The 13,398-nt window shown below is 42.2% G+C and overlaps 1 protein-coding gene across 1 annotated transcript in view; it reads right to left on the bottom strand.

Annotated features, from left to right (window-relative positions):
• Positions 1-7,848: 7,848 nt before the first annotated feature.
• The window catches only part of UBAC2 (UBA domain containing 2), an 87,163-nt gene continuing 81,613 nt past the window's right edge, over positions 7,849-13,398 (bottom strand). Inside the window, exons 8-9 of the mRNA XM_041423400.1 lie at positions 12,008-12,127; positions 7,849-8,718 (exon numbers count right to left, since the gene is read on the bottom strand). Of these exons, the coding sequence (XP_041279334.1) occupies positions 8,611-8,718; positions 12,008-12,127 (228 nt within the window). The 3' untranslated portion in view covers positions 7,849-8,610. The remainder of the gene's footprint in view (positions 8,719-12,007; positions 12,128-13,398) is intronic.

Here is a 13,398-nt window from a genome sequence, read left to right as displayed (position 1 = left end):
AAGGAAGAGGTGGTCTGCTCTCTGCCTGCCCAGCATCCTGCTCCCGCACCCGGGCTCTGCATGGAGCAAGCAGTAAGTGTGGAGCATGTGGGAGATGCTGGAAAAGCCCTCTCCCAAGGAAGAGGTGTGGAGATGTGAATTTGTAGAGCTCTGGATGTGCTGCTGCCTACATTCACCATTTGGGTGACTGCTTCTTCCCCAGGGTGCCCTTCCTCACACCTGACTGCACTGCAGTCACCCTGCAGGGACCCACGGCCAGGAAAGGGGATCGTGGGGATGGCCTGGAGCCCAGCCCAGCTCTAAGGCTGCAAACCTGCCCTGGATGTACTCATGGGGCAAACCTTCACCTTAGTCCTTAATTTGAAGGGAGTAGAGAAACAGGGACAAGAACTGAGGGTGGCCTTTTCTGGCCTTGACCGACCTTGAAGCTGGTGCCCTGAGGAGTCTGAGAACCCTGCTAAGGGAGGTTACTTGTGACTATTGCCAGAGCAAGAGAAGGAGCCCTGGGACATCAGGTTCCTGCTGAGGTTTGTGCCTCTCAGTTGAGGAGAAAGTTGGCAGAAGCCTCCTCAGCTCTTTGCTGAAATCACTAGACTGTGATAAAAAACCCACACACAGAACTTCACAGTTCCTGGCATGTCTAGCCTTTTGTTTGAAGTTGGAAGGGACAGACACACACAGAGACATGAAATGGAAAAAAAAGCTGCTTGTTTCACTGAAAAGTATACCTGAAAATGTTTCATGAACAGACACTTTTGATTAATACAAATCATTCTTTAAGGTAATAACCTTTTTTATGCCTAGAAATATAATAATAGTCAGATGCAGCCCTCCATTGTTTTAAATGCACATGAACAAGCTTTTGGACGTCAATGGTTTTACTTATGGTATGGGTCTGAAGGCTGAAGGCATGCTGAAGGCTGACCAAGAGGGATGCCTAAAATAACTCAGGTGGGAAACAGACTCCAGTAGGTCCTTCCTGGAGGCTGAGCCCTCCTCAAAGCAGGTTTAACCTCAGTGCTGACCTGCAGAGGGCCTTTGTCCTGAAAAGCATATTACAATGGACAAAAAAGAGCTGGGATGCAATAATATCAGGATATCAGTGGTCTGAATACCCTTGAAGGAGTCTGGCTAGGTTGGTAGTTACGTTGCCCTATTAATATGTTTGGAAAGTGATGGCTGGAAGGGAATCTCTGCACCACCTCATCCAGCAGCCTGCACAAAGCAGGACTGTGGTTGGCACAATGTCAGGCTGGACGTGGCTTCATGCAGACAAGGCTTGGAAACTCCAGGCAAGGAGGGTCCCATTGCTGAGGTGACAGTTCCCACTTTGCATTGCCCTCTGGATAAAAACATTTTTCCCACTGTCGTGTCTGAGCTTCCCCATCCACAGGTGGTGGCTGTTGCCCCTAACATCACCTACTCGTGCTATGAAGAGCTTGGCCCTGCTGTCTTTGTTAACTCAAATTCCACAGGACTCTGTTGGGGGCTGCCAGTGGTTCGTAGCTGTTGGTTTTGTGAGCAGCAGAGCAGGGCTCTGCAGCAGTGGCCAACCCTCCCACTCAAGATCAAGACATTGAGATGTTTTGCCAGGCTGCAGCCCACAGCTGAGAAAAAAGCCAATCCATGACCAAGCCTTCTCAGGAGAAGGTAGAGTAGAACCATAACCTCGTTTGCTCCTTATTGGACTCTGCTTTTCTCAGAAGTACTTTATTAAGAAAGGTATCTCCACCTCTTGCCACCAGTAGGAGCCTTTGGAATAGGAAATAGCTGAAGAGTTGAGTGTAGTGCTGCAAAATGCAGGAGGGATCCGGCATTCCTCCTCTGGATGGACACCAGCCTCGGCTACTTTTCTTTTGAAAGTACCAATCCGGGGACAGCAGGCAATTAGCTGGGAGCTGAAGGAACATCCACGAGATGGGGAAGGAATGGAGTTGGGCAGAGTGGGTCAAGAGGAATCGGAGCAAAGGAGAACTCTAAAGAACCTTCTATTGCCCAGACCAGCTTGCCCACCTGTGGGTGCTCCTGTCTGCTTGCAAAAGCAGCATTTCTCTAAAATTGAAGAGAAACCATACACAGCATTTTGTCTGGAGGCACAGTAACATTTTCCTACACTGCCGTTCACCTGTTCAGTCCAAGCTCCTGGCATGGTTCTTGCTGTACGTTACTAGCCCAGCAGCTACCGCCCACTGCTACGCTTGGACCCACCAGCGATCCCTTGGAATCACAAAAACCCAGAAGCACAGAATCATTTAGGTCGGAAAAGACCTCTGAGATAATTGGGACCAGCCATTAACCCAGCACTGCCAAGGCCACCGCTAAACCATGTCCACAAGTGCAGCACCTGCCTGTCTGTTAAATACCTCTCCACGGGCTCTGCCCGGCCGCTGCTCCTGCCTTCCCGGCTCCCCGGGGGCGCGGACCCCCGAAGCCCCGGCTGGGGGTACCCGCGGCGGAGGGAGCCCCTGGGTGCCTCGGGGCGAGAGGGACAGCGCCGGTTCCCGCCGAAAGAGGGAGTTGGAACCTTTGCTCGCTGTTAAAAATACGCCCACGAATCTAAGAAGACGGTGACAGATGGGGCTGTGCTTCCCCCACGCGTCTGCTGCCGCGAAGGAATGCGGCGCCTTTCGTCAGCCGGGCGCTGGTGGCGTGTATGGGAAGCACACGACAGCACACTGGGATGGAAGGCGTTCCGTGCAGAGAGGTGTGACTGCACAGTATGCAGGTAATTCCTGCTTTTCTGCAGCCTCTTGGTGCTGTACTGTCTTCTAAGAGAAGATTGCACTTTTATCTGAGGGCAGAGTACACTCTGTGGACACACAACAATAGGTAACACATGCAGATATAGGATACAGTATATACTGTCTGCATCAAAAGCAGCACGACGAAGAATATCCTAGGCTGCATTTTGTCCCTGGATTAAACTTTGGTGCAATCCCGCCTGGGATACTGCATCTGGGGTCCCCTGCACAGGAACAATGTGGACCTGTTGGAGCAAGTCCAGAAGAGGACCACCAAGATAATCTGGGTTGTGGAGCACCTCTCCTTCAAAGATAGGATGAGAACTTTGGGATTGTTCAGCCTGGAGAAGGATCCAGGGACACGTTAGAGCACTGAAAATCTAAGTACCTAAAGCCTCCAAGGCAGCTGGAGAGGGACTTTTGACAAGAGCCTATTTTGACAAGAACCTGTAATGACAGGACAAGGGGGAAGGTCTTCAAAAAGAGGGCAGGTTTAGATGAGATATTAAGACCAAGTTCTTTACATGAGACACTGGAACAGGTTGCCAAGAGAAGCTGTGGATGACCCATCCCTGGAAGTGTTCAAGGGTTGGCTTGATGGAGCTTTGAGCAACCTGGTCTAGGGAAAGGTGTCCCTGCCTTTGACAGGGGGGCTGGAGCAAACTCAAACAGAACAGATTTTTTCCCTTAGCACTTGTTCCCAACTTACACACCTCTCCAGTCTGTGCTTTAAATTGTTCTGAACTGAGACTACGGCATGCCATACATGTTTGTAAGCCATCTTTGTAAGCCAGTAAAATATTGTGATGTAATTACGCACATATCTACTAAAAATAAAAGCTTCTCACGGCCAAGTGACAAGCCCTGGTGTGATTGATCAGGCCAGGAGATGTGGGCAAATGTTTTCTCCTCAGAGGTGCACCTGTGCCTCTGCCCTGCCCCCAAGCAAATGCCCAGAAGCAGCGAGGAGCAAGCACAAGCTCTCAATCCACTTCCCTTACACAGGTGGTGTGCTCTCATGGAACAGGGAATTATAAATCACCTTCCATGGGAAATGCCACAGGACGTGTGAGGAGCTGTGTCCTTTCTGGAGGAGGTCTCTCCACAGGTGGGATGGGGAGGTGCCAGGAGAAGTCAGGTTGGCAGGGCTAATTGCTTTGGAAGCCAGAAGTGTCTGCATTCTCACATACGAGTGGCTCCAGGGTTTGCTGCACTGCCCAGCTGCTGGGATTACACTGCTTTCTCACTTGCCTCAGGTACCACCTCCTGCAAAACTGACCAAATAAAATGTGAGGATTCACCTATCAGACACCCCTAAAAAAAAAAAAAGAGTGAATTTTCAGTAGATTAGCCATAACCTTGCATATTTTCATTTTCTGCATGAAATCCTGCGAGTTCCTTCAAAACTGAACTAAGTGCAGTGCAACACCCTGTCCCCTTTCTCTCAGCAGGTCTTCTCTTTCTGTCCTCAGCTCTACTTTGCTCCTCTTTCCTGACCTCTGGGTTTGGTCAGCTCCACCTGCCTCATCTCTCTCAAGTCCTTTCCTTTGCTAATCTTACATGACACTTATGGTCCCTACCTATACTCAGTCAAAAGGTCAGATCCTGCTTTCACTTCAGCCAGGATCCTGGAATTTTTCACTCATTTTTGATGTGTATTCCTGCTTTCTGCACTGCAACCATTCAGGTTTAGAAACAGCCCCATACAAACAGGTATGAGTCAAAATCACTTCTCCTTCCTCTTAAAACTCTCCTTTGGAAAGCAAACGATGGCAGCTGAACTACCAATGTGTTGAGATTCTCAACAGTCACACCCATTTGTCCAGTTGCAACATTCCTCTGCTCCCACCACTGGTGTCTCGCCTCGTATTTGCACCAAACACTGCTGGAAGCACACACCCTCTTTGAGTTTCAGAGCAGACTTTCTGTGGTGAAAAAAACCCTTTATATATGGAAACAGGAGAAATGCAATCCTACTAAAAATTAAACCAGTATTTTTTAAGTAAATGGACACACATTTTACATACATATTATTTTATATATATATATATATAAAAATAAATATGCACGCATGTGTGCATATATATATTAACACATTCAGTGTTTGTGTTCATGTGACTCTCCTAGTAAAACAATTCATTTGTTCAAAATATGCTCATTTATATAAAATACTGATTACTGGAGCCACACAATTAAAGAAATCTCACGTAGGTTTTTCTTGTGGAAGAATACACAAGAATTTAATTGCAATTTTGCATCAAATCCCTCTATTGTTCAAATGAATGCTGTGCATTTATTTATCCTCAAAAAGGTGCAGTACCCCTCATAGCATGGGAGTTGTAGTTCAGAGTGTTTCTAAAGCTTGGTGCCTTTGCAACTGCACAGATACTCCAAATGCACACTTCTCAGAGAGGCGGGTCTTTGAATACAGACTTTTAATTTTCTTTTAACAAACTCTTAGCTCCACTTGAACTCAATGAACCAATACATAAATATTCTGACTCACTCTCTGTATATATCCACATGCATACAGACATATATGCATATATATCATCATATATATACACATACATACAAACAGGAGAGCCAGAAATGTTGCCCTTTGCCCAGTGCCTTGCAGTAAGTTTTTCTGGCTCGTTCTTCTGTTCCAGACAAAAATAACAAGGCCTTTTCTCCAGCACGTATTCCAAAAGGCACTGGTAAGTGCTAGACAGCACAGGCTGGTGTGTGAACCAGCTGCAACAGTCCCTGTGCTCGCTCAGCAGCAGGCAGCCTTTAACGCTTGTTTTGAGGGAGGAAAATGGTTTTGGTAGTTCTTGAGACAATCAGTCTCCACCTTGGCAAAAAGTTAAGGCTTGAGAACCTGAGCCTGGTGGCTTATCAGGTAGATTTACACAAATATCAGCCTTACTGTGGGTGTGTTTCAAAGCGTCATGTAACTGTCTAGGAAAGTCCCCCAATAAGTTACTCCAGTGCTGTCTCACAAGATGACATTCCCTGTCTAGTAGAGAAATTTTAACAGCAGCAACTACTTTTATTTCAAAATATCAAATCTTGGCTTTACTAGAACTAGAATGAATTTTCTAGGGATTTGAAATCCAATACGTAGAAAAGTATTCTGCCTTTTTCATGCTGCTCAAAAAATATGGCTTGTGTGACACACAGATTAGAAACTGTGTGATGAGACATTCAAAACTGTATCAGACAAACCCAGCGTAGGCTGTGAAGAACACGCTCCTCACATTCCCAGAAACAGTTCATGAAAATTTCACCATCAAATGGAAACTGATTGTTTTCCAGCTCTAACGTGTGAATCTTTCTTCTATGGTTCTTGCATGAAACAGGAACTGTTTTCAACAGCATCTCAGACCCTTCTTTTGCCACTTCTTTTTTTTTTTTTTTTTTTAATTGGAAATCACAACCCTGGAAGCATTCTGAACAAAAACTTTTCTCATGATCAACTGGAGTTTTTAACTGACATCACCAAGAGACCTGCATTTTACCCCTGAGGTTTAACCATGTTTTGCAGGAGGTCCAGCAAAATGGGATTTTCCATGCAGTCATGACATTAGAATTCCCCTGTACAGGCAACAGTGAGAAAGGATTTAGACTTGGAGAATATCCACTTACATACCCCATATGCCTCTCAACATATTTTAAAATTCCAAGAAATCAATACTCTTTGTGCTTGTCCCTACAGCAGGGCAATGTCTGAAAAGCGCATGTTTATTTACTCTGGGATAGGTACTTTATTTCCTACAGACAAAATTTGATTTCTGAATTAATTTACCAGTCTTTATTGCTATTTTTGGATAAAATATTTGTGAAGGAAGAATCAGTATGTTTCAAAATTAAAACCTGTACTTGTTTCAAAACATTTAAGTAGTCTGCATATACAGATTATGGTAGGACTTCTTTTTCTTACAGGCATCCTTTGCTTTCCAAGACAGCAGGTTTCCAGAGTTCCCTGGGTACAGAAGTGTCTGTGGTGCACACACACACATAGCTTCAGCTTGACACAAACAAAACCTTTCAACTTTTTTGTTAAAAAGCAGACCCTCCCTAAAATAATATGATCATAGAAACAAGCTGAACCCTGAAGGAGATTGATCAAAGCCCCCAAAAAAAACATTGTTATTCCAAAGCCCCCTTACTTAACCCACTGCAAAGTACCTAAGAAATACATACAGAACACTGACTTAATTAAAAATTATGTCATGTATGGAAAGCCGCACAAATTTGATGCAATTTCTAGATAACGACTTGTACGCCCGAAGGACTTTTTTTCAGTTTTATCAGTCAATTAAAAAAGGAAAGAGAAGTATCTCCCTCTCCCCCTAAATCTTGTCCTGTAATTTCCTGATATTTTTTTTGGCCTGTTCTCCAGGCCAAGTGAGACTGCAAGATCTGTGCTGTGGTACACAGTGTTCATCTGCATTTCCAAAACATCCCCTATGCACCTGTTATTGCCTCTGTTACGCTTTTATGCCCTATGCCTTATTCTAAATGTATGCATGTCTGAAATATGCCTGTGTGTACATAAACAGACACATACGCCACGCTGCACACACACAGGTACAGACAGAACCACCCATGACATGTGTACGACACACGTGTAGATTGGTTCACGGAGTTGCACTCTGGAATCCTGCATTCCTTCAGATTGCTTTCACAGAGGTGTTCCCCTCTCTGCACCCCACCCCCTGCAACTCCTAAGGTGCTAATACTGAGCACGTCAGAGAGTCAAGCCAAGCAAGCTGATTCAGGAATAAATCTAAGCTTCAAAGCCAGCACGGCACAAACTTGGCACTTCTGTCCTGTTGCTTCCTGTGCCAGCCTGGATCACCCCTAATGTTAATGTTCCAGTGGTCAACACGAAGTTGACCAGACAGTGAGGATTCAGCAAACACAGGGACATCCTCATCTCTGACGCTAGAAAACTAGACTTATATGTAGAAAAGTTAGCTTTTTGTAATTTCCTTTGAAGACAGTATGTAGCCAGCTGAAAATACTGAAAGCAGCACATAGGACACCGTGTACATCCATTGTTACAGAAGTCATCTCTGAGTTAGCCACGGAAGTCATTCACATCATTCCAGTTCTGATCTTATTGCATCATTCAATTCACCTTTATTGCTTCCAGTGAGTATCTTCATGACCCGTATTTGAACAGCAATTCACTCAGTTTGTAAAAATTCAAATTTACAGTGGTCACTTGCCATAGCTCACCATACACACATGAATTTTCTCTCACCCTATCTGTCTATGATGTGCTGAATGACAACTTTTATTCAAAAAGAAATTTGAGAAATAAAATATTACAGGCATTAACAAAACTTTGCAAAGAATGACATAGTAGTCCCATAACCCTTTATTGAGTTGAAAATTAAGTGATCTTCAAACCTCTTATTACTGTAATAAAAAATCAAGTACTGTAAAATAACATTTAAGCTAGAGAAATTAGACTTGTAAATGAAGAAAATATGATTTTTCTTGACAGGTAAATCTAGCTGCTGTAGTTGTTGGAGCTTTTTTTTTTCCTAGTCATTAAGTCTGATAACGTCTAACAAAGATTTACAAGAAAAAACCCACCTATTTTATTTAAAAATAAATTTAGGTGATATCCAGTAACAAGTAGAAACTAAAGTTAATTTGAAAAGGATAACCAGACTAGAAACCACCAAGTGATCCAAAGGCTTGGGAACAGTTCACATCATTTCTTAACATCGCTCTGAGTCACCTGTCACAGGGAGCTGTGTCTCTCTCGCTCTTGCAGGCTGACCTTGGTGAGTCTGCCCAGCAGGTGGCTTTGATCCTCTCCCAGGCATGTACAAACCCATCGGGTGAAGTTCCTTCACACACAAAACCATCAGTGCTGCAGTAGAAAATTAGTGGCTACATTTAAGTCATTATTTGAAGCCCTCAGAGCTTCTAGAGCATCTCCTCTGGAAAACCCCATTTCCATAAGTCGTGCGACCTGGAAAAGAAAGGAAGTAACACCGCTTTAAAACCTGAGTTTTGTTCACACTGTGTGCACGTTAGTCAATAATGTCAGAAATCAGTTTTCCATTGATCAAAGACCTATCAGGGACAGCGTGCTTCAAAACCGTGCCACAGAGACAATCACTTTCTACCACTTAAGCTGGTTGCAGAAAATGCCACACCTGCTTTTTCCTGGCTGGTCCAGTTTTGAAAGAAGAGTAAAATCTGAAGTCTGGTACCACACATGACAATTACAGTCTGACCTGAGGGCTTGCTGCTCTCAACAAGAACAGGATCTCAAGAAACCAACACTGACCAAAACAATTGTAGAGCAGATGAGAAAACCTATCCAGAATGAATCTTCAGCTCTTTTCCTTGAAAAGATCTACTTCTCCAGAGGCCATAAAAAACCCCCTCAAAACTATTCATTCTAGGTGTTGGCTTTTTTTTAATAAACCTTAAAGTTAGTCCTAAACATAGAGGCAGTACAATACTTAAATTGGTTTAGTAAAATTCTTGGAGGGCTTCTACATATACTCAAAAAAACAATTTTTTTTGCCAAAAACTTCTGCAAAGCAAAAATCAATGACACCTGACAGAAGAAAAACAGGAAAAAGGGCACATTAAGATAGTGGTTTTGTTAAATTAATAACCACTTGACCAGCCCTCTTTATATCACATACTTGACACCTAACCTTTGTGCTCTCTGTTAACAGATATTTAAAGCACCACATGTAAAAAGGCAATGCAAATTTAATTTATGGTCAAATACCAATTTAAAGTACATTTAAAATCTGTAAGTCTCACTTCGGTATGACCGAAAGTCACAATATAACTCATTCACTTTTATAATTAATCTTCCAGAAGTGGAAAAATAAGGTGTGGGAGGGTAAGGAATGGAATGTAAAAGTAACTGTGGCCGCTGGGAGCATAAAGCATTCCTCATTCTGCTTCACAGGGTCTTATGAGCAGACACCACAACTCCTGAACCTGGAAGTCCTGGGCTACAGAAGCTGTCAGAGAGCTACTGCTCCTCCTCCTGCTCTGCCTGCAGAGAGCCTGCAGCAGCAGAGTGAAGTGGGAACGCAGAGGAGGCTGTACACATCTCAACAGGAATTTTCCCAGGGTGCAAGACCAATGTGCAGTGCTAGCACTGAAAGTATTTTTAAAAGAAAGTTGCCACCAAAAGCAGCTTTTCTTTCCTCTAAGACACCTCCAGAACTTTCAGTAGTTTTAGTCATCTCTGCTTTGGTGACTTACTGAGAAATATACAAGTGCCAAGTTTGCCCAGAGGCACAGGTCTTCCTTTTCTTAAAATAAATACACCCCCACAACATATTTGAGAACAGCTACCTTGGATGTCAGAACATCAACCCTACAATCCACTGCCGTGTTTTTTCACTTTCTTGTAGGGAGAGAAATGAATTGTAGCTTTCAACACTTCTGCAACAGCAATTTAAGTCTAAAATCAATTTTGTAACCTCTAACTCTTATTTTATCTAAGATTGTGGGTTTTTTATGAGAAAAAGGGCAGGCAGTGGAATAAAGCTAACCACAGAAACACACTTCAGAAGTAAAGTTTTTATTGCAGTTGCCATGAATTCTAACTTTAAGAAATGGTGGATGGAATTGCAATGTTCCTATTTGCAGAAATATTCATCAAGCACCACGGGGAATAGTAATAACAAAATCTTCTTTTCATCTGAGCATATTTTAACCACAGGAAATTAATCCAGCTCCAGGAAACAGAGTGTATAACTGGCAACAGCAACTAATGGTGCTAAAACCCCACAAGAAATGCAGTGATTTTTGTACACAAGCATTGCAAATGCTCACAAACTTTAATGTGATGAAGAGATGAAACCCTTGCATTTCTGCCATTTTAAGACAATTTGTGTCAATATTAGTACAGTCTTGAAAAACCAAAGGTGCTTCAATGACTTCTGCTTTGCCGGGAAACCAGAGAGCCTTGCAAATAACAGCATCAAGGGAGCCCTACATCCTCAATGCATCAGAAAATGTAAGTGCATATTGCTTGCATAAATCTGGGCACTGGGTAAGAATCCAGACTGGCAACTATTTCATTAGTTTCGGCCCCAAAATAGAAGTCACCATAAGCAGAATTTGCCAATAATTAAAGAAGTAAGCCAACACAGCAGGGAAATCTTTTGGTCTATCCCATACTGGCACTGAGTAGGCTTTCAGGACAGCCAAAACTAAGTTTCTAGGCTTTATCTCAGAATGTGCTTTTTGGTGTGGGGTTTTTATTATTATTTTCTTTTGGTTTGTTAGTTGGGGTTTTGTTGGTTTTATGGGAGTTTTTTGTTGTTTTTTGGTTTTTTTCCTTCCCCTTTCTAGATGTAACCCAAAAGGTTTGCAGCCAAAGGTGCAGTTAAAAGTTTTCAACATTTTGAACACTAACATCCAATGAAACCTAGAAATCAGATCATAGAAAAGACTTCTGTTTGGGAGAAGCATAGTTTAAACTAAAAATGACATTGCTGCTACCAAGTGTTGACTTGTCTCCTTATACAAAAGGAAAAAGGGAAAGAAACCTAATCTTCTTCAAGGGCAGCAGAGACCCTAAACTATAAAATGGCCAATACAGCTGTCTGTAGGTAGGCTACCTGGAGAACTTGACTGCATGCAATAAATCCTGAATAGAGGAATAAGACTAATCTTAAATTCTAAAATTTCTGAGTAAATAATCATCTCTTTTGAGAATAAAACTATCGAAAAAGTCTAGAAGTCTAAATCTATACTTGACAGAAAGGAAACAATCTTCTATGTGGCATCAGTATAAGGAATTTGTCGGCCACATTATTAAGGGAAACATCCAAGTTTTAGCCCAAGTGTGTTTTGCAGTCCACAGTTGGCATAACATTTTTATTAAAAAAACCCAAAATGACTGAATTGGAAACTTAAGCTGGGGACTTCAGCGAAGATGATTTCTACATGAGAAATAATGAAATTTATTTATCATTCTTCTTTCTTTGAAACATTTATTTTATCAGATTTGAATAGTTTCCACTACAGAAACCATCAACATCTTTAAATACAAAATACAAGCAGTAACACATAAAAGTAGAAACTCCCAAATAGCTCTCTAACTCTGGTTTATATGTAATGCCAATATGCTGTCTCTATATTGCGACCATTACCTTATATTCTCATTTTTGCTGCTATAGAAACCATTAGAGAAACCATGTAAACAGATGATAAAAAATTAGTAGAGATTAATTCCTAATAATTTTAAATGCCATTTTAAAATAGAAAGTGTTTACCTGCTCTTCAGAAACCTCAGTAGGTGGAGGTATGCCTTGTTCAGATGGGTGATCTTGATAATTTGCATTATGTCTATGACGTAAAGGAGGAAACAGTCTGTTCCAGTTAATCATCCCACCCTGAAAGCAGACACTACTGTCAGTCTTTGCAAAAAGAACTAAAATGTTTCAAACAGAAAGATCATCCATAGCACATTATATCAAAGCAGATGTTTAAGTACTTTATTTTAAACAAAAAAACCTGCTGTAATCTCCTATGAAGCAAAAATTGGACTGGTTACTTCTGTACTTGTTAATTGAAGTAATCACAGCAAACTAAGGAAAAGTGCTAACAGAAGGAGGAAAGGATATTTCAGGTCCATTGGGACAGAACTGGTTTAGTACAGTGCTAGGTTTCTCAGGCTGAAAGACAGCTGTCTTTACTAACAGGGGTTCGCCTGGCAAGAGGTCCTGCAAGTCCTTTACAAAATTGCTGCTGAAGTAAATGAAGGAAAAAGAGTATAAGCAATAAGGGAGGGAAAAAAGCAAAAGGGGCTTCTCAGTGCATCAGTAAAATTACATCAGGAAACTCAGAATAAACCCAACCTTCAGGACACCTGGGACTTCCATGCAAGTGACTACTTCTGTGACACCTGTGTGACTTGCAGACCCACCACATTTACCTAACTTCTGTGTATGAAATATTGTTGCAAAACCTGGCCACGTTCCAGTGCCAAAATATCATAATAATAATGCAAATACACAGCAGTAACATAGGTATGGTGCAAATCACAGAACTGAAATTTCCTCTTAACAATCAAGCTTCAACTCTTGTAATACTAAGATATTTGGAACATAAAGAAGAAATACTGAAATATAAGCTTTATAATTGTCCAGAAATAATGAATCCTCATTTAATTAGTTTAAACGGACATTTTTGAAGGATTTTGTATCACACAAAGTCCACAGATCCCGTAAGCAGGTAAGAGCAAATCCCAATCTCTCTTTTCTATAGTTGACACATCTTTTGCAGTCTGTCAGTCTGTGTTGTCCTTTCCCTCCTCCCCTGCTCTCCCTGTTACTATGGAGAAGATCCCCCTCCCCTTCTGTATATATAGGACATGGCCTTCCTTCCTCTAGTTGCTCTATTTTAGTTCTATAACGTTGTTTCTCAGAAGGCCTTCCTCTTACGAGAGTTTTTTCTTTTCTTCTCTCAGAGTGCTCTTCCTGCCTTTATGTACCCTTAGAGCATTAAATACCCTCTGCTCAATCAGATCAGCAACAGCTAAATGTGCTCACAAAAAAAAAAAATATTTAGCATTCCTGCCCTTTCCTTTGTTTCCTTCCGTTCTGTCCAGAGGAGACCCAACCAGCCCAGACACCACAGGGGGCAGTACAATGGCACACTTAAA

This window comes from Onychostruthus taczanowskii, unplaced genomic scaffold, assembly GCF_017590055.1.
Source record: "Onychostruthus taczanowskii isolate IOZ18803 unplaced genomic scaffold, ASM1759005v1 scaffold77, whole genome shotgun sequence".
Taxonomy (NCBI): Eukaryota; Metazoa; Chordata; class Aves; order Passeriformes; family Passeridae; genus Onychostruthus; species Onychostruthus taczanowskii.
The sequence above is the reverse complement of the archived record's forward strand: the minus strand, read 5'-3'. Positions and strand labels throughout refer to the sequence as shown.